Raw genomic sequence first — 22,466 nt, 5'->3', positions numbered from 1 at the left:
ACATTATTGCCTTATTACCAGAATCTACCTTTCTGGTTACAAAGTTGAGATCAAACACCTTTGCCAAAAAATGGAGAACCCCATTCAGCCAGGCCATTGTGATTATTGAAAAATTGCCCTTTTGTTTTTGGGACCAGACGAGAAGATGGAGATATTCTCAATCTCTTGGGCATTAGATTCGACAAACCAATCTCAAGATAACTTTCAACTAACATAGTTTAACAGGACAAAACTTTGCATTTCATCTCAAATGTATAATCAATTCAGCTGACTCATTCAGAGGCAGTCTATAAGGGCTGCGTGGAATGTCTGATACAGCTTGGATGTGCAGCTCTGACGTGGGATTCTGGGCAGTGTGAGGAAAGTTTTCCAGTGCATCAAACCAATGCCTCATCTGACCTCGGAATTCTTTACACTGCGTCTCTCGAGATGGATTATGCTGTCTAATGCATTTTGTTATTAATTTGGGTACTCATTTGTTTACCAATCAAAACTGCCCCATGTATTTTTCCTGCAGAATTCAATCATGAAGAAAAGTACTGCAAAAGTCAATGGGTGACTTACTACTATAAACAAAATGTGACACTTCAGAGTCATTGTGCAATTGTAAAAACATGGTGTACGCTATTTTAGGTGAATGTCTCTGACAATCATCAACAATACCAGTCCAAGTGGGACTGCTCCTACTCCCCAATGACTTACTTTTGTAGCTTGTCTTTAGAAGTGTGATTTTTAGCTGCGGTTGTTAGTTTTTGCTCTCTCCTGGGGGCTTGTGTTGAACGAGGCTGATACTTCTTCAGGCAGATTTTAAAAAACTGAACAGACTGTTTTTTTTAAACCATCAGCAGTATACAAAGACCCCTTTGTACTGTTGTGGAATCAGAAAAATCATCAACCGTTTGAATAACAGCAAACGTCGAGGCAATTTTGTGGTACTAAAAGACCACACTCTTCTTTAATAATGTGATTTTTAGCTCACTCACTCAGAATTACACTTTAAACAACGGAGAAGGCATTGAGACCATTTGTAGTCCACTGAAAGCAGAGAGAACACGGACAGAGTACAATAACCCCTTCTCCTTTCTGCCATTGTGACTGAAGAAAGTAGGAACACAAAGAGAAGTAAGGGAGATGGTAAATACTCAGGAAAAGATTATTCAAGATTCTCAAGATTATTCAAGATACTCGAGACTCAGTCCGCAGCCGCCCTGGTGGGGGGATGGAGGGATCAAGTACCGGGGGGGGCCTTATGGGCAGGCAGGGCGGCGATTGGGCGGGATAGATGGAGTGGCGTAGGGCAGATCGTTGAGACCTTCTTTGTCGGTCCAGGTCCGCCGGCCGAGTCAACCATGGTGTCCGGAGCGGCCTCTGTAGGCTGCCGCCGTGCACATGCGCAGAATCGCAACCGGAAGTGTGGGGGCCCGTATCCGCAACTGAAGCTGCGAGAAGCACTCCGGGGCCCTGCCAGCCCCTTCAAGGTAGGTGAATAGCTGTAAATTTGTTTAAGGAAAGTCTGGCGTGAAGCGTCAGCGTTTGTACGCCGGCGTGGGCACATAGCCGCATTTTTGGAGAATCCAGCCCTATATCTTAAAATGTCGACGTGCAATGAAAACACTTAATAGCGTAATACACTTTATCACCACTAAGTGTCACCAAAGGACAGCTCGTTTGCTATTAATTTAGCCATCAATTATTTATGCAGAGTATCTTATCTTATTACCCTGGCCAAGAACAAACATCTTGCTCTGCTATAGCATAAATTTTCAGTGTGATTCTGTGTTAAAGATTGTTACCTTTGTCCAGTTCCCACACAGGGCTCAAAATGCTGACAGTGTCAAATGTTACATCAACACAAAGAACAATTTTGATGATACATATCTGAGATAAGTACACTTTCTTCTGGCTAAGTGCAAAAGGGCAATTGTTGTCATGGTAAAGTCTCTCATCAATCATTCCCAATGTTTCATTTTAGTTGAAAGAATACATGAGAACACAAAGGTTTCAAAGAGGTAAAACTAAAATATTGAGAGAAAGACAAACTTAAAACAAGTCATTACCGACGAGGCTATTCAATAGCACTTATTATAGAGGCTTTCATCTAGTTTGTACATTCTCCTTCTTACCTAGAATGATGCCATTGGGGTTTTCAGGTGTCTGCCAGACGACTCTAAGGGATGTTAACTGGACTTCTGGGAATAACAATCGAATGGGGGGACCTGGAACTGAAAGTGTTAAATATTGAGACATAATATAATCATTTGTCAAACCTTACTTTCAAGTAAACGTTTGATTTTTATATTGACTATTGGTGCCATTTTAATCTCTGCTTTGACTTGTCTCTACTGTATTTAGGATGTGACTGTAAGAAAAATGTGTTGTGTCCCCATACTACATATTTTGTATCTTCAATGCAATTCCTATAACATTCCATTTCATTACTAATGAGGATACAAAATATGTAGTAAGGGGACACACAACACATTTTTCTTACAGTATGTAGGATTTGAATTATTGATAAATTTTGCAAGTTTATATTTCAATTTATTTTGAATTGTGCATTCACGACAAATGTTTCATCTTTCCATTTAGAATGCTGTAAAGAAAGTGCTATTCAAAGGGGTACAGCTGGTAGGTGTACCAACTTGTTGTCCCAAGAAGTAGGAAGCTATGCCAGATCAGTGACTCCGTCACACAACGAGCTCCTGATCTCAGCTAGTCCATTCGGGTAAACATTTGAGCAGAGGTCAGGATACAGAGGAAAATGCCATCATAGGGCGAGTTACTTTGAACCACTCCTGTTCACCCCCCAGCACAAGATCATGATCTGGCTTTGGCGAATGCTTGGAATAAGTCTCCAATCTGTCATCTTGGCCAGGGATGGTGCGTTGCAAAGGAAAAATCCAAAGAGGGAATGCGGATGGAAAATGAATTAAAGTTTACACTTTTGTAGTGTATCATTAACAGGTAGATTCATGTTAAAAATTCAGGTTCCATAGCATCTGTCGCTCCCAAATTTTCAGGAATGCACAATGCACCCTCCTGACAAGCAAAGCCATTGTCCTGACTTTCACACATGGCCCCCTCTTCACTCATTCAAAGGCTGACTAAGATAACGTCAGATCGTGAGGCTTAATATGAATCATTCTGAGTTGCTTTATTTCACAGTAATGTGGACAAAAAGAGAAATCGTATCAAGTTTAATGCAGTTCAATTGGTATAACTTTTGTGTGCTGATGTAAAATTGTATTAGTTATGACTCAAGCCAGTGGAGAGTTTTCCTCCTGATTCCCTTTGATTTAATTTTTTCTGAATCACGCCACATTTAACCAAAGGCTGAAATCAAGGGCAGTCATTCTCGTCTCATTGCAGTACTGGATCATCTCACTTGACTTGAACATAGGTCTTCTAACCTTCCGCCAGCAAAACTCCTCACAGCTTTCTCTATAAACAAACTTGACTTCCCTTGCAATATTTCTAACTCAAAGGTTCCACCTTTTGCTGCCTGGACTGCATCATGTATTGTTCAATGGTTTAAGTGATCTGTATTGTATTTGATTGGTAACTGATCTTTGTACAATTGCTTGATTGCTTAAGGCTGGGTGGACCCTCTGAGAGCTAAAGTAAACACAAAAAGTTTCAGAGAAAGAATATATTCTTTCCCGGTTTCCATCTATCAGAAATCTATGCGAGATTTTAAGAACGGAGGAGTTTTCTCAGCCAAATCGGTAACTTACTCACCGATGCTCAGTTGGGGGTTCTTGACCTCATTATAGCCTTCGCCCAAACATGGAGAAAAGACCTAAATTCCAGAGGTGAGGTAAGAGTCACTGCCCTTGATATCAAGATAATATTTGCCTAAGTGTGGCATTAAGGAGCCTCAGAAAAATGTAACTCATGGTGAATCAGGAGGAAACCTCTCCACTGGCCGGAGTCATAATTAGTACAAAGAATATGATTGTGGTTGTAGGAGGCCAATCATCGCATGAGCTAAACCAGCCTTAAGTTGCAATTCCTATAACATTCCACTTCATTACTAATGAGGATACAAAATATATGGTAAGGGGACACACAACACATTTTTCTTACAGTATGTATGATTTGAATTATTGATAAATTTTGCAAGTTTATATTTCAATTTATTTTGAATTATGCATTCACGATAAATGTTTCACCTTTTCATTTATAACACAGTAAAGAAGGTGCTATTCAAAGGAGTACAGCTGGCAGGTTTGCCAATCCAAGACATTGCTGTACGAGTTCCTCAGGGTGGTGTCCTTTGCCCAACGTTGTTCGGCTGCTTAATCAATTGCCTACCCCCAATTTAAGGTCAGAAGTGGGGATGTTCACTGATAATTGTAATCTAACCATGTCTCCTTGATATTCAAGGCATTACCATCACTGACTTTCACCAATTTCCTGGAGGTTACCATTGATCAAAAGGTTAACTGGACCAGCATATTGTGGCTAGAACAACAGGTCAGAGATTAGAAATTCTGCAGCGAATACCTAACTTCCTGACTCCCCAAAGCCCATGCACCACACACAAGATACAAGCGAGGAATGTGACAGATTCTCTCCACTTTCCTGGATGAGTGCAGCCCCAGAAATACTCTAGCGGCTCAAAACCATCCAGGAGAAAACGGCCTGCTTGATCAGCAACCCACTGATTACCTGAAGAATTTACTCCCACAACTAACAGTGCATGTGGCAGCAGAGTGTACCATTTACAAGATGCACGGCTGTAGCTCGCCAAAGCTTGTTTTGGCAACATCTTCCGAGCTACACACCACCTGACATGAAACAATAAAACCTTTCCTTCACTGGTAATTGGTAATTAGCCATAGTCCATGAAGGACCAGAGGTATCTCCCTCTGTTAGACAGTTATAATTGATTATATAGATTGAGGGATACCACTTCACATCAAGTGTTCACCAAAACAAGGAGGCAGGCCCCCATGAGCTACCACAGCTGGTATAGGGATTGTGCTGTTGGCGTCATTCTGCGCTACACTCTAGCCTTTTGGTCAACTAGGTAAAGCAACTGGAGCTCTCTTCCTAACAGTGTTGTGGGTGTACCTACAGCACATGGAGTGTAGTAGTTCAAAAAGGCTCACCACCAGCTTCTCAAACGCAATTAGGGATTGACAGTAAATATGGCCTTGCCGTGACTCACGTCCCTTTAAAGAATTTAGAAAAGTATATTTGAAACAGAGTGACAGATTCTTGGATACCAAGGGAACTAAGGGATTATGGGGATAGCTCAGCAAAGTGGAGTTGATATTAATATTCACCCAGGATCCATTCAATGGTGGAGCAGGTTTGGTCGGCCCAATGACCTACTCCTGCTACTATTTCTTCAGCGGGATGCGTCGTCCCGCCGCGCCACATTACTGCTTCACCCCACTAGCGGGATGATCCGTTATGCTGGCCAGTCAATGGGGTTTCCCATTGTGGGGCAGCCCCACTCCGTCGGAAAACCCCCGGACTGCTGGCAAAATGGAGCATCCCGCCGGCTGTTTGTTTGTTAAAAGAGCCCATTGATGGTTTGGTTTCTATTCTGACCAGGAAATTACTGCAGGTAAGCAGCAATAAATCCTCACCATGTAGTCTCCAAAATCTGAATTTTTCAGATTTTAATCTGAATTTATCACAACATGGGCCATCTACCAGAAATCTATGCTAGATTTTAAGAACGGAAGAGTTTTCTTAGCCAAGCCAATTCCTATATCTAACTTGTCATGTGAGAGTACCTTTAAGAAATGGATGTTTAAGCAATGATCCTTTAAGAAAAGAGTGATGTCAGAGAGTGGGTGGAGCTGAACTCAGTTCGGCCATTTTGAGGTTAGTTCTGAGTTTTTAGTTTCAGTTCGAAGAAAGCTTGTGTGTGGCTGTGAGCTGCATTGCTGGTGATCTCTGCCATGAAGGACTATCTCTTAATCCTTTGGTGAAATCGGAATTGTAAAAAAGTCTTAGTATTGAATATAAATCTAATGTGCTTCTGTTTGAAGGATTTGTTAAGTCTTTTGGATGTGTAAAGGAACAGTTTGCAGGATTGGGTAGTGTTGTATTATTTTCGGGGTTATTTTTGAAGAAAGGGGTGTTAAGAGATCCAATGTTTATTTAAAAGGTTAATTTGAGTTCATGGAATAAACATTGTTTTGTTTTAAAAACCACGTGTCCATAATTGTAATACTACACCTGGGGAACAAGCCGTGTGCTTCAAAAGCAATAATCCATTAAAGGTGGGGGTTGGTTGAATTCCTTGATACATTTTGGGGTTCTGAAAACACCTCTCCCATAACAAACTGATGGAGGATACATTCAATTAAATCCCATTTTAAAGGATAGAAAGCAACAGCCCTGATTCAAGTTTGTGTTGCTCCTTGAACTTGCTCATCTGTTGCCTGGGTATCTTTATTGCTATTATCAAAAAATATATTTTAATTTTGTCAAAAAGGGAAAAGATAACTCTCTCAGGAATTCCAGGAGTGAGAGATTGATTTTCAAATTACTATCATACTCAACATCAACATTGCCCTGGAAGTACAAAGGAGAAAGTAATATTGATCGAAATCCAATGGTAAATAACAATAGCAGAGCAAATTTGATTTTTTGATTACCAGCATGTCTACAATTAGTGCAATACGTAGATACCATGGAACAGCAACTTTTGAAGCAAAATTAAAACCAGGGAGAGCTGCAACAGAGGTGAGAATGGGACATGTCCGGTTTCAGACTTCCTCCATTCTGCAAAACCAACCAATTGATCTAATATGGTAAACATAGTCTGAACTAATCCGATGGATTGGCTTGTAATCATCCCTGGAATGGGCAAATGGATTGAGTCTAGTGCATAAAACTTCCCCAAAGCCAAATCACAGCATTAGCAGAAACACACAGGGTGTCTTAATTTACAAGGTTATGGGGAAAAGCCAGTGGTGGGCGAAAGGTGGCATGATTCCCACTGGGCGGACCTTCATGCTCGAGTTTCTGTTTCTCAGTTTATTAAATCTGCATCAGTGAGGAGATAATCAAATCTCATGGCTGGGCGGGTATGGGATTGAAGGTTCTGGCACCATATTTAAACGGCACCCGCATGGATAATCATTCACTGCAGGCCAGGTGTGTGCTGAAGGACTAAATTAGCTCAAAACCGTCTGCTCCATGCTTCAGTGAGGCCTCACTGGTGATTCTCCTCCAAGTTGTCCAGGAAAGACAGGAGGCCCACCCACCCATCACCCAATCCTGGGAGGAGATTGCCAAGGAAGTCAGTCTGTGGAAACAAACAAAGTTATACTGCAATACAGGAAAAGGATGAACGACCCCTCTGGGTAAAAAGGTTTTTCCTCAAATCCCCCCTAAACCTCCTGTCCTTCATCTTGAACTTGTGTCCCCTCATAACTGACCCTTCAATGAAGAGAACAACTGCTCCCTATTCACCCTGTCCATGTCCCTCATAATCTTGTACACCTCAATCATGTCGACCCTCAGTTTTCTCTGCTCCAATGAAAACAATCCAAGCGTATCCTACCTCTCTTCATAACTTAAATGCTCCACCCGTAGGCAATATCCCAGTGAATTGCCTCTGTGCCCTCTCCAGTGGAATCACATCCTTCCCAAAATATGGCGACTGGAATTGCTCACAGAACTCCAGCTGGGGCCTCACCATAATTCTATACAACTCCAACATGACCTCCCTGCTTTTGTAATCAATGCATCGATTGATAAAGGCAAGTGCCTTTTTCACCACCCTATTAGCCTGCCTTTCTACCTTCAGAGATCTATGGACGAACCATTACCCGTGAGGTTGTTGCTTTGCTCGTGAATGGCTGCCCAGCACTGCTTGATGGAAACTCTCTGTGAGATCACAGAACGGCAATCAATATGGATTCCATTACATGACTCTGCAGTGATTTAGGGCTCATAGATCAAGGATTAACCTTTGTCAATGTTAAGGGCAGTAATGGTATGAAAGAAGTGCTCATGCACATATCCTGTCTTCAACAGCATCAATGAAGTGGCTAAGTTATCACTGACTGCTGTATCAAAACTGACTGGGCCGTGCCTCTCCCAGATGGCAGGGCAATGCAGGACCGAAGCTTGGCAGACTTCTGACGAATGCAGAGTAATGAGTGTTTGTCAATAATTTCTCGAATGTCCTGCTGGATCACACCAAGTACAATGCTAACATAATCCCAGATGTGTGTCCATACTGCGCGTGATAGATCTCTGCACCCTGATGACCTGCGGCATCGGGGGCTCGGTATCAAGATGCAGCCTCTGTAATAATCTGCAATAATCATGCCACATTACTAGGCTGCTGTCAGGCTGGCATGAGTGCATCGATGTGTACAATAGCTATTCTGCCACTTGAAGACTGCCATGGCCACTGACCTATTCATACCATGGTTGAAATGACGTGCATTTGCTTATGGATGTGTGAAAGTGGCATGTTTAGCCCATTACAAAGTGCACACATGCTATCAAGGGGATGCTGCATCTTCTAAGATGACCCCCATCATTAGGGTTAAAGGTGACATACGCTTCCTCCATTATCATTTTGAGATTGATGACCTATCATATGATGCTGAAGATGACAATGAAGGTTTTGTTGTCTACCCTACATTGAAGAGTACAGCAGAAAACAATGATGCGGGGAATCCTCTGTGGGATTGGAGAGCCCTGCCTGATTGGTCCAGATATCTGAAATGCATTTTTAAGAGGCCAATAATCTTCTCTGTTGAGGACTTTGTGCTGGAAGTGCAGCATTATATCTCTCCTCAGATGCACTCTCTGCATGTTGAAAGGGCACCCTCAGCCATGTCTTTAGCGGGGTACCACTTATCACCAAGGAGCCAACCCTCTAAGTGCTGGGGGCCCTCAAAAATCTATGGCATCTATGAGTGGCTCAAAATGTAAGAGTCGTGAGAGCTCCCTGGATACCGATCACAAACAAGCTGGATCTACTCCCTGTAATGCCAAATCACTTGTGAAATCCTTTACTATTAATGAATCTAACCGGCTGTCGCAATATCTTTGCAGCTGATGGTGTCCTGCACTTGTGGAAAGCCTGAGATGACAGTGAATCCCACAGCTCTGGCAGCCTGGCTTCATTCATGCAGAACTATACATAATGGTGAGCTTTATGAAAAGAAAATCTATTACCTCATTTCAGCATTTATGTGAGCAGTCTTACAACACCAGGTTAAAGTCCAACAGGTTTGTTTCAAATCACTAGCTTTTGGAGCACAACTCCTTCCTCAGGTGAATCACCTGCTTACTGTGCTCACCCCAGTCCAACGCCGGCATGTCCATATCACAGCATTTATGTGTCACTGATTTTGAGATAACTTGGATGTCCCCAGTGGAGTCTGCGGAAGGAACGACTTGGGACCTTTGTGCAATCTCATAATTGACCCTCGAAGCATCCACTGTCAAAATAGTTCAGTGCAGTGGTAACCTTAAGTGCAACTGGCATCAGATGTCCTCCAAGTCCAATGTGGCATGAGTTCCTCACGGAGAATGTGGCAAATATGAGCTGCCACATCCCGAGACAAGTGAAGGCTTCTGCAGTATTGTCTTTTGCTCATCTCCATGTTTGAGCTGTGCCTTCTGTGGACCCTTGGATGTGCCAAACATCTTTGTAGACTTGGTCACTCTATATCAACATCTAGTTCTTCCTGGGGCCCTGCTGACTCTTGTTCCTCAGGGCGATGGCCTTCCCTGAGCTGTGCCAAACAGTGACGTGCCTTCTCCACTTCATTCGGATCAAAGCCATCAAGAAAGCAGTGTTGCCTGCAGCCATCATTCTCAATTCCTCCTTATTTCTGTGAACTAACATAATTGAGCAATGGTAGATCCAGTTGATTTGTCTTTCCTGGTTTGAGCAAGACAATTATAGGGTCCCCCTTCAATCAACCAACATTTGCTGTGCCGAACTCCAATCACATGCCCATAGACTCATCTCCAACCAATTTGCTCAAGCTTGATTTTCAAACTGCGTCATTGGAAGGGAAAGTCAAAAATGGTGCTGTGACATTCATGTGGGAGACCAGCTTCCAACCCTCCCACTATAACCCACCAAGTCCATCCCATCATCCTCCATTCTCATCACCTGATTTTTCTTCCTCCTATCACAATCCAGCCTCGCAAGTTACTCTCAAACCCATCAGTATTCATGTTGATATTCCTGTCATCCCCCTTGATCCCTTTAATGTTGATGGTGCCATGTCCTTTGCTGATCTGAACCCTTCCCTTCTCGAAGCTACGTGACCCCTATTTTCTGGGACATACCACCATGCATCCAAAGGTTCTGCCATGACTTTTCAGCTCCTGGCTTACAGGATGCAGCCTCCCCTGGCCGTGACTGTGCCATCTGTCTCACAATACCATGCCTCTAACGCCTAGGACCAAATTCCTTAGGTGATTGACCATGCCCTGCATACCATACAATACACTACCATCATTGCCCACAGAGGCCTTCCCCTGCCTAAAACAAAAGTGTCGTGCAGTGTTGTCCAACATGGCCCACACAGCCCAAAGACAATCTGTTCAAAATGTTCCTGGCCGCATGGCCTTAGCCTCAGAACAGTCTTAGACTCCTCCTTGGACAGTATTCTAACTCTGGTCTCACAAGTCTTTCACTACTCTACAGTGTTCCTTGATCCCAATCCACCCCCGAATAGGACTTTCCCTCCTAAGTTGCTTAACCCTCCCCCAGTCCTCCCTCCATCTATCCCCTTCCCTTTTGTGTTCCACCACCAAACCCCAGACCTGCCTTCATTTCCAGTTCCACTGCACCACCCTAGTTCTGCTCTGTCTCCCCCCCACCCTCCCCCACTTGTTGGTCTTGCCTACCACACCAGCCTTGAGACAACCTCTAATACAAGCATCCAAAATCCTGCAGAAACTCTCTTACAGATAGGCAAATGCAATATCTACATACCTCAAAGTTGTTCATGAACCAACACTGGCAACATGCAAGCCACTTGTGTACAGTCGGGAAGTCAGACCATTCTAATTATCTGCTGGTGGGCACTTAATTTTAAGAGGGAACATAAAACTTGTCGTATGAGGAATGGTTGAGGACTCTGGGTCTGTACTCGGGAGTTTAGAAGGATGAGGGCGGATCTTATTGAAACTTACAAGATACTGCGAGGCTGGGGCAGCACGGTGGCACAGTGGTTAGCATTGCTGCCTCACGGTGCTGAGGCCTCAGGTTCGATCCCGGCTCTGGGTCACTGTCTGTGTGGAGTTTGCACATTCTCCCCATGTTGCATGGGTTTCGCCCCCACAACCCAAAGATGTGCAGGGTAGGTGGATTGGACACACTAAATTGCCCCTTAATAGGAAAAAATGAATTGGGTACACTAAATTTATATTAAAAAAAGATACTGCGAGGCCTGGATAGAGTAAACGTGGAGAGGATATTTCCACTTTTAGGAAAAACTAGAACCAGAGGACACCATCTCAGACTAAAGGGATGATCCTTTAAAACAGAGATAAGGAGGAATTTCTTCAGCCAGAGGATGATGAATCTGTGGAACTCTTTGCCGTAGAAGGCTGTGGAGGCCAAATCACTGAGTGTCTTTAAGACAGAGATAGATAGATAGGTTCTTGATTAATAAGGGGATCAGGGATAATGGGGAGAAGTCAGGAGAATGGGGATGAGAAAATATCAGCCATGATTGAATGGCAGAGCAGACTTGATGGGCCGAGTGGCCTAATTCTGCTCCTATGTCTTATGGTGAGTTGCTCTTTTAATGAGCATTCATAAGATGCTAATGAATGCAAATGTGGTTTCCAGCATAGATCAATGGGAAACCTTCAACCCGCCATCAACATTGGGAGAACAACAATCCAAGTTAATTTTTTACAGGTGGACAAGCCTGCCATGATTCCCACCGCTGGTGGGAGCAGAAACTTCTGCCCAAGTGGTCCTAATTTAATTGTTCTATCAACGAGCAAACACAAGGACAATGGATTGAATAGCCTCCTTCTGTGTTACATCAGTCTAAATTCAAATATGATCACTACACTATGTGGAATGTTTTTTATACATTGAAGGAGGCTGGTACCACAAGTACCATGGAGACTTACATGTCACAATTAATCACAGGTCAAGTCAGCCACATTAAAGTAGATTTATTTTTCAATGTCCAATCCAAGGTAAAAACTATCTAAACTTAATAAAGTAGCAAACTAACTTAATTACTCTCTCAAATGTAACACATGACTGACCCACATGTCAATACCAGACAATTCAATGGGATTAAATTCATAGCAGTGTGCCTGAATTGGTTCCCTACTCCCAACAGAGATTAGACAGAATTTTGAGATAGGCTGTGAGGAATAGAAAAAAAAATACAGTGAATTAGGTGTGGAGAATTGCAGTTTTTAAAATTTGTTTTTATATCTGTTTGCATTGGTTCTGTGCTTTTGCTAACACTGCTGGAGAGGTTTTAAACTAATGTGGCAGGGGGATGGGAACCAGATTAGGAAGTTAGAGGTCAGTAAAGAAGCCGCAACTAAAGCCAGTAAGGTACGAGACAATAAACTCAATGTGACTAAGGGGAAGAGTAGACAGGGAAGAGATGATGAACGCAAAGATGGTCTGAGGTGCATTTGTTTTAATGTGAGAAGTGTAGCAGGTAAGGCAGATGAACTTAGGGCTTGGATCAGTACCTGGGAATATTATGCTATTGGTATTACTGAGACTTGGTTGAGGGAAGGACAGGACTGGCAACTGATTATCCCAGGATATAGATGCTTCAGGAGGGATAGAGAGGGAGGTAGAACGGGTGGAGGAGTTGCATTACTCGTCAGAGATGATATCACAGCTGTGATTAAGGAGGGCACGATGGAGGATTCGAGCACTGAGGCAATATGGGTGGAGCTGAGAAATAGGAAGGGTGCAGTAACATTGTTGGGACTTTACTACAGGCCTCCCAAAAGCGAGCATGAAGTAGAGGTACAAATATGCAGACAGATTATAGAAAAATGTAGGAGCAATAGGGTGGTTGTGATGGGAGATTTTAACTTCCCCAACATTGAATGGGATTCGTGTAGTGTTGGAGGCGTAGATGGAGCAGAGTTTGTAAGGAGCATCCAGGAGAGTTTTTTAGAGCAGTATGTAAATAGTCCAACTCGGGAAGGGGCCATACTGGACCTGGTATTGGGGAATGATCCCGGCCAGGTGGTTGATGTTTCAGTCGGTGATTACTTTGGGAATAGCGATCACAATTCCGTAAGTTTTAGAATACTCATGGACAAGGACAAGAGGGGTCCGAAAGGAAGAGTACTAAATTGGGGAAAGGCAGAGTATAATAAAATTCGGCAGGAGCTAGGGAATGTGGATTGGGAGCAGCTGTTTAAGGGTAAATCCACATTTGAAATGTGGAAGTCTTTTAAGGAAAGGTTGATTAGAGTGCAGGACAGACATGTTCCTGTGAAAATGAAAGACAGAAATGGCAAGATTAGGGAACCATGGATGATGGGTGAAATTGTGAGACTAGCTAAGATGAAAAAGGAAGCATACGTAGGATCGAGGCAACTCAAAACTTATGAAGCTTTGGAGGAATATCGGGAAAGTAGGACGAATCTCAAACGCGCAATAAAGAGGGCTAAAAGGGGTCATGAAATATCTTTGGCTAACAGGGTTAAGGAAAATCCCAAAGCATTTTATCGTATGTAAGGAGCAAGAGGGTAACTAGAGAAAGGATTGGCCCACTTAAAGACAAAAGAGGGAATTTATGCGTGGACTCAAAGGAAATGGGTGAGATTCTTAATGAGTACTTTGCATCGGTATTCACAAAGGAGAGGGACAAGATGGATGTTGAGGCTAGGGATGGATGTTTAAATACTCTCGGTCAAGTTGTCATACGGAAGGAGGAAGTTTTGGGTATTCTAAAAGACATTAAGGTGGACAAGTCCCCAGGACCGGATGGGATCTATCCCAGGTTACTGCGGGAAGCGAGGGTCAAAATAGCTGGGGCCTTAACAGATATCTTTGCAGCATCCTTGAGCACGGGTGAGGTCCTGGAGGACTGGAGAATTGCTAATGTTGTCCCTTTGTTTAAGAAGGGTAGCAGAGGGAGGCACGGTGGCACAGTGGTTAGCATTGCTGCCAACGGCGCTGAGGACCCGGGTTCGAATCCCGGCCCTGGGTCACTGTCCGTGAGGAGTTTGCACATTCTCCCTGTGTCTGCGTGGGTTTCACCCCCACAACCCAAAGATGTGCAGGATAGGTGAATTGGCTACGCTAAATTGCCCCTTAATTGGAAAAAATAATTGGGTACTCTAAATTTAAAAAAAAATAAAATAAAATAAAGAAGGGTAGCAGGGATAATCCAGGAAATTATAGACCTGTGAGCTTGACGTCAGTGGGAGGAAAACTGTTGGAGAAGATACTGAGGGATAGGATCTATTCACATCTGGAAGAAAATAGACTTATCAGTGATGGGCAGCATGGGAAGGTCATGTCTTACAAACCTAATAGAATTCTTTGAGGAAGTGACAAAGTTAATTGATGAGGGACGGGCTGTAGATGTCGTATACATGGACTTTAGTAAGGCGTTTGATAAGGTTTCCCATGGCAGGTTGATGGAAAAAGTGAAGTCGTATGGGGTTCAGGGTGTACTAGCTAGATGGATAAAGAACTGGCTTGGCAACAGGAGACAGAGAGTAGTGGTGGAAGGGAGTGTCTCAAATTGGAGAAGGGTGACTAGTGGTGTTCCACAGGGATCCGTGCTCGGACCACTGATGTTTGTGATCTACATAAATGACCTGGAGGAAGGTATAGGTGGTCTGATGAGCAAGTTTTCAGATGATACTAAGATTGGTGGAGTTGCAGATAGCGAGGAGGACTGTCAGAGAATACAACAAAATATAGATAGATTGGAGAGTTGGGAAGAGAAATGGCAGATGGAGTTCAATCCAGGCAAATGCGAGGTGATACATTTTGGAAGATCAAATTCAAGAGCGGACTATATGGTCAATGAAAGGGTCTTGGGGAAAATTGACGTGCAGAGAGATCTGGGCGTTCAGGTCCATTGTACCCTGAAGGTGGCAACGCAGGTTGATAGAGTGGTCAAGAAGACATACAGCATGCTTGCCTTCATCGGACGGGGTATTGAGTACAAGAGTTGGCAGGTCATGTTACAGTTGTATAGGACTTTGGTTCGGCCACATTTGGAATACTGCGTGCAGTTCTGGTCGCCACATTACCAGAAGGATGTGGATGCCTTGGAGAGGGTGCAGAGGAGGTTCACCAGGATGTTGCCTGGTATGGAGGGTGCTAGCTATGAAGAAATGTTGAGTAGATTAGGATTGTTTTCGTTGGAAAGACGGAGGTTGAGGGGGGACCTGATTGAGGTCTACAAAATTATGAGAGGTATGGACAGGGTGGATAGCAACAAGCTTTTCCCAAGAGTGGGGGTGTCAGTTACAAGGGGTCACGATTTCAAGGTGAGAGGGAGAAAGTTTAAGGGAGATGTGCGTGGAAAGTTTTTTACGCAAAGGGTGGTGGGTGCCTGGAACGCTTTACCAGCAGAGGTGGTAGAGGCGGGCACGATAGCATCATTTAAGAAGCATCTAGACAGGTATATGAACGGGCGGGAACAGAGGGAAGTAGACCTTGGAAAATAGGAGACAGGTTTAGATAAAGGATCTGGATCGGCGCAGGCTGGGAGGGCCGAAGGGCCTGTTCCTGTGCTGTAATTTTCTTTGTTCTTTGTAATCTCACTGAAACCTCTTCAGGTCCTGCATGAAGTTTTTAAATTGGTGTCTGCCGTTTTGTTGTTTGTCTATCAATATCTATTTATAGATAGAATGTATTACTGTTGCCAGTACTCCACAACTTAAAAAAGGGTCTCCATTCGTTAAGCAGTGGCAAGCTGAAGCCATGGTTGGCCACAAGGGAGCCAGTAAGAGACCCTTGGCACCTATGTTTGGGATGGCATACTGAATTAAGTGGCAATCTGGATCGCCTTTGAACCTTCCCCAAGATTTATGACACTGGGAGTGGATACTACATCTCTTCCAGCCATTTGAGTCTGACCATTATCTCGGTAGTGCTTCCAGACCCAGAATCACCAATGAATGCGAGTCATAGATAAGTGATGGGGAGGGGGGCAGTAAGATCAAGAGTTGGCTCTTCCTGATGCCAGGTTCCTTGATGAGGCAACAAAGTGGCTGAGAAAAAGGAAACCTCCACACAGAAGCTCGAAAGTAACCCTGGCAGGATTTGCTTTGAGAGCTTCCCGCTTATTGGGACCTAATTTGCAGAAGATTAGAAAGGCGGGGTTGTGAAAATGAGGCCCTTAAGTGGACATTAATTGCCCACTCAAGTACATCAATTTGTGGCAGAGTGGGGAGACAGTCCATGAGCCTTCCTGACCTGGAGTTAATCAGGGCAGAGGAGAGGTCCCGCCCGTCATCCCCCCACCGGATTAAATGCCCCTCCCAACACCAAGCTTGCCACAGGAGAGGGCACTAAATTCCACCCCATGAGTGAAGAGCAAATGGAACTTAAAAATTAAGTCTTCTGTCAAACATCTTACTTCACTCCAAAATCTACTCATGACGTGCATTTCTTACCATCCTTAAATAAATCCTTGATGTAGAATAGGAGAAATCTAGTCAGTAATATTATTATAAGGACAGATCTTTTCAGTTCAGTGAAATTTCCCAATTCGGTTTATTGCATCACCACTAACACGGTTTCTCATCCAAGTCTGATTTAAGGAATGTAACAGGGACTATTCTTGACAGCTATAAAGATAAATTTGACTACAAAACAGGATCTTTCAATAGACAACTGGCAGCAACAAAAAATGGAGCCAGGGGTTATCAGCAGTGTTGTCCATGGCAACAAGATTGCATTCAATACAGCTGTACACCTACGGCTCGGTTTGAACTAGTGTGCGGCTTTCAGAAGTAATCAGTAAATATTTCTTTTCATTTTTGGGATCTGGCAGATTTGTAGAAACGTTGTCAAAAAAAAGATGGCAGCTCGGTTCTGTGAATAAATCTCTTTGGCAAGATTCAGTTTCACCCTCAACCCGATTCAGGAAAAAGCCTGATTATGGCAGTTAAACCTTTGGCACAGCCTGGAGACTTGTAAATGGGGTTTTTAAAAAATCAAATTGCTTTGACAAAATTATTTTGCTCTGAAGCAGCTGTTTTATTTTGGTGAGGCAGTATTTGTTTTGCTGCTTGTTACATGTGCTTGAGAGCTGAACATTTTGGTACAACATCTTAAATTCCTGTCATATGTTTTTCTCTCAATTATTTTTGTCTCTTGAACAAGTTCAGGCACAAGCACCTGTAGTACTGTTGCCCCCCCCCCCCCCCCCCCCCCCCCTCACCCCACCATGCGTTCTCCTGCAGCAGGGCTGCCAGCCATTGAAATGAAATCGACATTTACATCGCCAGGACCGAAGATCCTGTCAGCCTGAGGATTGGAAAATTCCAGCCCAAGTGTCAGTTTATTTTTTAAAACACCAAATTCAAAGCTTCATCTGCACCAAATTTTTTGCTATCATTGTTGTTTTTTTTAAATATCGAAAACTTAGTACCACACCATGGCCCTTGAATCTGGTCAACAGAAGAAGCTAAGCCAACACAAATTGCACACATCAGCAATTTCTGCCCAATGGCAAAGCTTAGTTAAGGTCCCAAAAGATAGCTCCAATCCATGGGTTCGACAGTAAGTGTGGATCCACATATGATTTGGATATTTAGTTCCCCTGCAATTAGATGATCATATCTGACGATACATAGTTTGAAAATTAAACTATCTTTAAATTTTGTCTGTTTGTGCAGAACAACCTGGATTCATGAGTTCAAAAATATTTTAAATTGGTGGATTACTTTCACTCTTGGTCTGAATCAACCGTGATCTTGACGAGTGTCCCAGTTTCACACTTCAACTTGAAGATTTCTCTGTTACTCGCACAGTTACCATTCTCACGTTTCAACACACATTTCCTTGCCAAGACAATTGTGACATAAATGACATTATCCCAACATATCTTCCCAAACTATTAGATTAACAACTACACAATGTAATTGCAAACCAAAATATGTAATGTATTTCAAACTGCTGATAGACTGAATTCACTGTTATTTGTCTTGGAAACAGATATAAGCCGAACATTTGTCAATGTTATCTAACTGGAAGGGATTGCAAATATATAGGAAACGCTTTACAAATACTGAAGGACATGCAAGAGGGTTTGACCAAAGAGTAGCAGGTGCCACTTAATGTGAATGATTGCAAAGTCAAGCGGTTAGGAAACAGTGACAATAAAAGTGAAAGAGTATTCATCTTTGGATCTAAAAAATATAGATCAAAATATTTTAATGGTGAGAGACTAGGAACTGTGGAGAAACTGAGGGATTTTCGTGGCCATTAAAAATGGTTGACAGCTATAATAATTAATCAAAAAGCTTGATGGAATGCTAGTCTTTACTGTCATAATATCCACTCATGTATATAATGAGATGCAGACAGGCAGTGATTGACACATAGGATGACCAGTAAGCATACACACAGTGCAGCCAATCACCAGACAGGAGACTACCACTATAAAGCCAGAGGGCACGAGGTTTCCCGCTCTCTCAGGACCCAGCTACTGAGACAGTCAGAGTCCACGAGCTAGCAAGTGCAAACACCATGTGGTAGCTAGTAAGTCTGGTCAGGCTACTACAAGGTCACCAGTCAGATCAGTATAGTGTCGACCCACAGCTGAATATGTATAGCAGTTCTATAGTTGAATAAAACAGTGTTGGATCTTCTCCAGTGTTAGACGTCTGTTTCTAACTTCCCTGCATCAAGTGCAGTCCACATCGAACCAACCTGCCTAACATATTGTTTACCTTAAGCGGGCTGGAATACAAAATGAAGATGTGTTTCTTCAATTGTAAAGAGCCTTGGTCAGACGCGATCTCGAGTACCATGCTAAGTTTTGGTCACTGAATGACAACAGAGACTTGTCAGAGTGATAGGAGTGCTCAAAGTCTTAATATGTGAGGACAAATTGCATGAACTGGTATGTAGTCCTGTGAGTTTAGAAGCTGTTTAAAATTAAAAGGAATGCAATCGGATAGATACGGATACTTCCTCTGTTGGGGAATTCAGAACAAGATTAAAGTGAAAGGTAGACCAATTAGGAGTAAAATCTGGTTGCATGTTTTCAGATAAAGGGTAGTGGAAGTCCGGAACTCATTGTAGATAAATGCTTGTTCAATTTTTAAACTATGTATAATTAGAAATGATCACTTAATTGGACAAAAGTTAATATCCAAATCAAACCTGGATCCACGCTGACTGTTGAACATCAATGGATTTGAAGGTGTTCTTTGTGACCTTAAAAATTGCAGTTGCAATAATTAAAGCATTTGAACAGGAAGAAACTGCTGATGCATTCATTTTTTTTAAGCTTCTGTTGACCAGACTCTAGAATGCTCAGAAAAGACAATTGCCTGTTTTCCTTTCCAGCGTCTTAAATGGATTATTATGGCGTAATACAAAGTTTCTTATTTTAAAAAAAATCAATTATAGCATAGCATTCAGATGCGGATGACGCTTTGAAACCTTTGTTTAAAAAATATAACTAACACCTATTTTGTCCAACAGCTTGGAGCCACTACTTGTTGATGTTAGACTTCCACCACAATTTATTTGATGTAACTGCAACATTCTGAGGAGGCATAAAAAGTTACATGGAACTCAACAAACTGAACAAATTGACATTTTCAAGACTGTGACTGCTTGATTTTTGCTAGGCAAGGGTTAATCAGGGATATACAACAAAGATTTGTAATAAAGTAACACACACGGAAACATCCAAGCCACTCACAATCCTGACTTGTCCTTCATTGTCGCTGGGTCAAAATCCTGGAACTCCCTCCCTCCCTCCCTGATAGCACTGCGGGTGTACTTACACCACATGGACTGCAGAGATTCAAGAAGGCAGTTGACCACTATCGTCTCAAAGGCAATTTGTGATAAAAGCAATAAATTCTCACCCCGCCCTGATGCCCACATTCCATTAATGAATGTTTAAAGACATGTAAGTGGAGCTGATGTACAGAGCAGCCATGAGCTAGGGGGCATAGCCTCAAAATAAGGCAAAGTAGATTTAGGACTGAGTTTAGGAGGAACTTCTTCACCCAAAGGGTTGTGAATCTATGGAATTCCTTGCCCAGTGAAGCAGTTGAGGCTCCTTCGTTGAATGTTTTTAAGATAAAGATAGATCATTTTTTGAATAATAAAGGGATTAAAGGTTATGGTGTTCGGGCTGGAAAGTGGAGCTGAGTCCACAAAAGATCAGCCATGATCTCATTGAAGGGTGGAGCAGGCTCGAGGGGCCAAATGGCCTACTCCTGCTCCTAGTTCTTATGTTCTTATGTATCTAACCTAATGGTGGACAAACTCGAAGGACTGAATGGCCTTCTCCTAATCCTATGTACATTAAACAGGAGATGGATTTTGAGATGGTGGTGGATGGATCGTTAATGTCATTAGCAGAGTGCATAATGTTAAATTGTATGTTGGGCTGAATAGCTCGAGGAATCGAGCTCAAATCTATTTTGATTCTGTAAACACTTTGTAATCTCAATAAGTAATCCTATTTATACCCTAACCTGGAGTAATGTGCACAATGTATCCAGGCACTGGATAGAGTAGCACAAAGAGCAATTCAGTTTTAGTTGTAGGCACCTGAAATATTAGGGAAGCTTAACATTGTGAAGGATTTAACTGTCATTTATCCTAACGATAGGGAGTGGGAAAATACTTTTCACTGCACCTCGGTACACATGACAAAAAAACAAATCCAAATGCCCTTTTCTGGTCTTGCACATTCCTATGTTCTGCTGTATTATTAACTGGTCAAATTTGACTATACAATTATAACTACATTAGAACTACCCTGTCCTAACAATTAAGGTTATTTGTGGGGTGAGCAGGGTGGTATAGTGATACTCCACCATCCTTTCACCTCTGGGAGCTAGAGTTGAATGCAGCTTAAACTAACTGGCTGAGCTGACTCCGTGTCTGCTGGTTATATGTGACATTAGTTTGGACAGTCTTGGCCCAGCTCTCATCTGAATTAGGCCATGTCATTGAATTGACCAAAATCAGACACAAATTGTCAATCTCAGTTGGGAAGGTCGTTAGGTGGCTGATATGAGCATTGAAAAATTCACACTGATCTTGTAGGGGGCATTTTGTGGCACTGGGATAGAATTAAGGAACAAGGGCAGCTACAGGGTCTGGTTTAGCTCACCGGGCTAAATCGCTGCTTTTAAAGCAGACCAAGCAGGCCAGCAGCACAGTTCGATTCCCGTACCAGCCTCCCCGAACAGGCGCCGGAATGTGGTGACTAGGGGCTTTTCACAGTAACTTCATTGAAGCCTACTTGTGACAATAAGCGATTTTCATTTTCACATTTTGGAGGACTTCTATTGGTTTCAGTTCTCGATGTTAAAGAATGGAATTCGCCAATGTTCATGCTTTTGACTGTCACCTAGCAATCTTACTGATTCTGGACATGGGGTGTCAGATGTACATAGGATTAGAGTCAACTGATACCCCAATGATCCTCCTGCCATTTAATTATTAAAGCCCATCAACGAATAGGCATTTGGATGAGGAACCAGAGGGTGACCCAGGCTTATCGAACTGAACTAGCAGTGAAGGATTTCAAGAGAGAAGAGAAAATGGGAAAAAATGGGGAATTGTCAAAACAAACAAAAAAAATCCTAGATGTTGGAACTACAATCTAGTTCAGGGGTGGGCAAACTATGGCCCGCCAAAGGTCTTTATGCGGCCCACCAAGTCATAAAAAAAAAGACATTTTTTTTTAACATTTAAAAAAAATATAATTTTTTTTAAGGTTAATGGGGGGGGGGGGGGGGGGGGGGGGGCGCTGTTGGGTTATTTACTGGTATAGGGTGGAAACGTTGACTTGAGTAGGGTGATCATTGCTCGGCACAACATCGAGGGCCGAAGGGCCTGTTCTGTGCTGTACTGTTCTATGTTCTATATGAGGCGCCCAGAATCAGAACCGGGTGAAGTAATTATTTTACTTAATATACTATGCGGCCCTTTAAAATTGTGAATTTCTGAATGTGGCCCTTGCACGGAAAAGTTTGCCCACCCCTGACCTAGTTAGTGCCTGAGTGCACTACATTAGTTCTCCAAAATAAGAATCGTTTTTAAGCAAGTTAATTCTCTTAAGTTAGTTTGAAGCAATCTCTCAAATAAAAATCTCAAACATGTAGTAAATCCGCCACAAGTGCAAGATCCCCTAAATATCCTTGACTGCAAGCATTTTCCATATATTAATAAACAGCAAGACTCCAGCAAAGAGGGGTTGGAAAATTTGAGGTTCCAAAGTTTCTAAGTGAATTCCTAAGTGCTGTGACATATGTTTGTGTTGGTCACTACAGGATTGAAT

At 42.7% G+C, this 22,466-nt stretch overlaps 1 protein-coding gene across 5 annotated transcripts in view; it reads right to left on the bottom strand.

Annotated features, from left to right (window-relative positions):
• The window catches only part of sdk1a (sidekick cell adhesion molecule 1a), a 1,043,142-nt gene that overhangs the window by 153,371 nt on the left and 867,305 nt on the right, over positions 1-22,466 (bottom strand). For all 5 annotated transcript variants that reach the window (XM_038820122.1, XM_038820123.1, XM_038820124.1 and 2 more), the window contains one exon: positions 2,124-2,222. In XM_038820122.1, the coding sequence (XP_038676050.1) occupies positions 2,124-2,222 (99 nt within the window). The remainder of the gene's footprint in view (positions 1-2,123; positions 2,223-22,466) is intronic.

Source organism: Scyliorhinus canicula, chromosome 15 (genome assembly GCF_902713615.1).
Source record: "Scyliorhinus canicula chromosome 15, sScyCan1.1, whole genome shotgun sequence".
Taxonomy (NCBI): domain Eukaryota; kingdom Metazoa; phylum Chordata; class Chondrichthyes; order Carcharhiniformes; family Scyliorhinidae; genus Scyliorhinus; species Scyliorhinus canicula.
The sequence above is the reverse complement of the archived record's forward strand: the minus strand, read 5'-3'. Positions and strand labels throughout refer to the sequence as shown.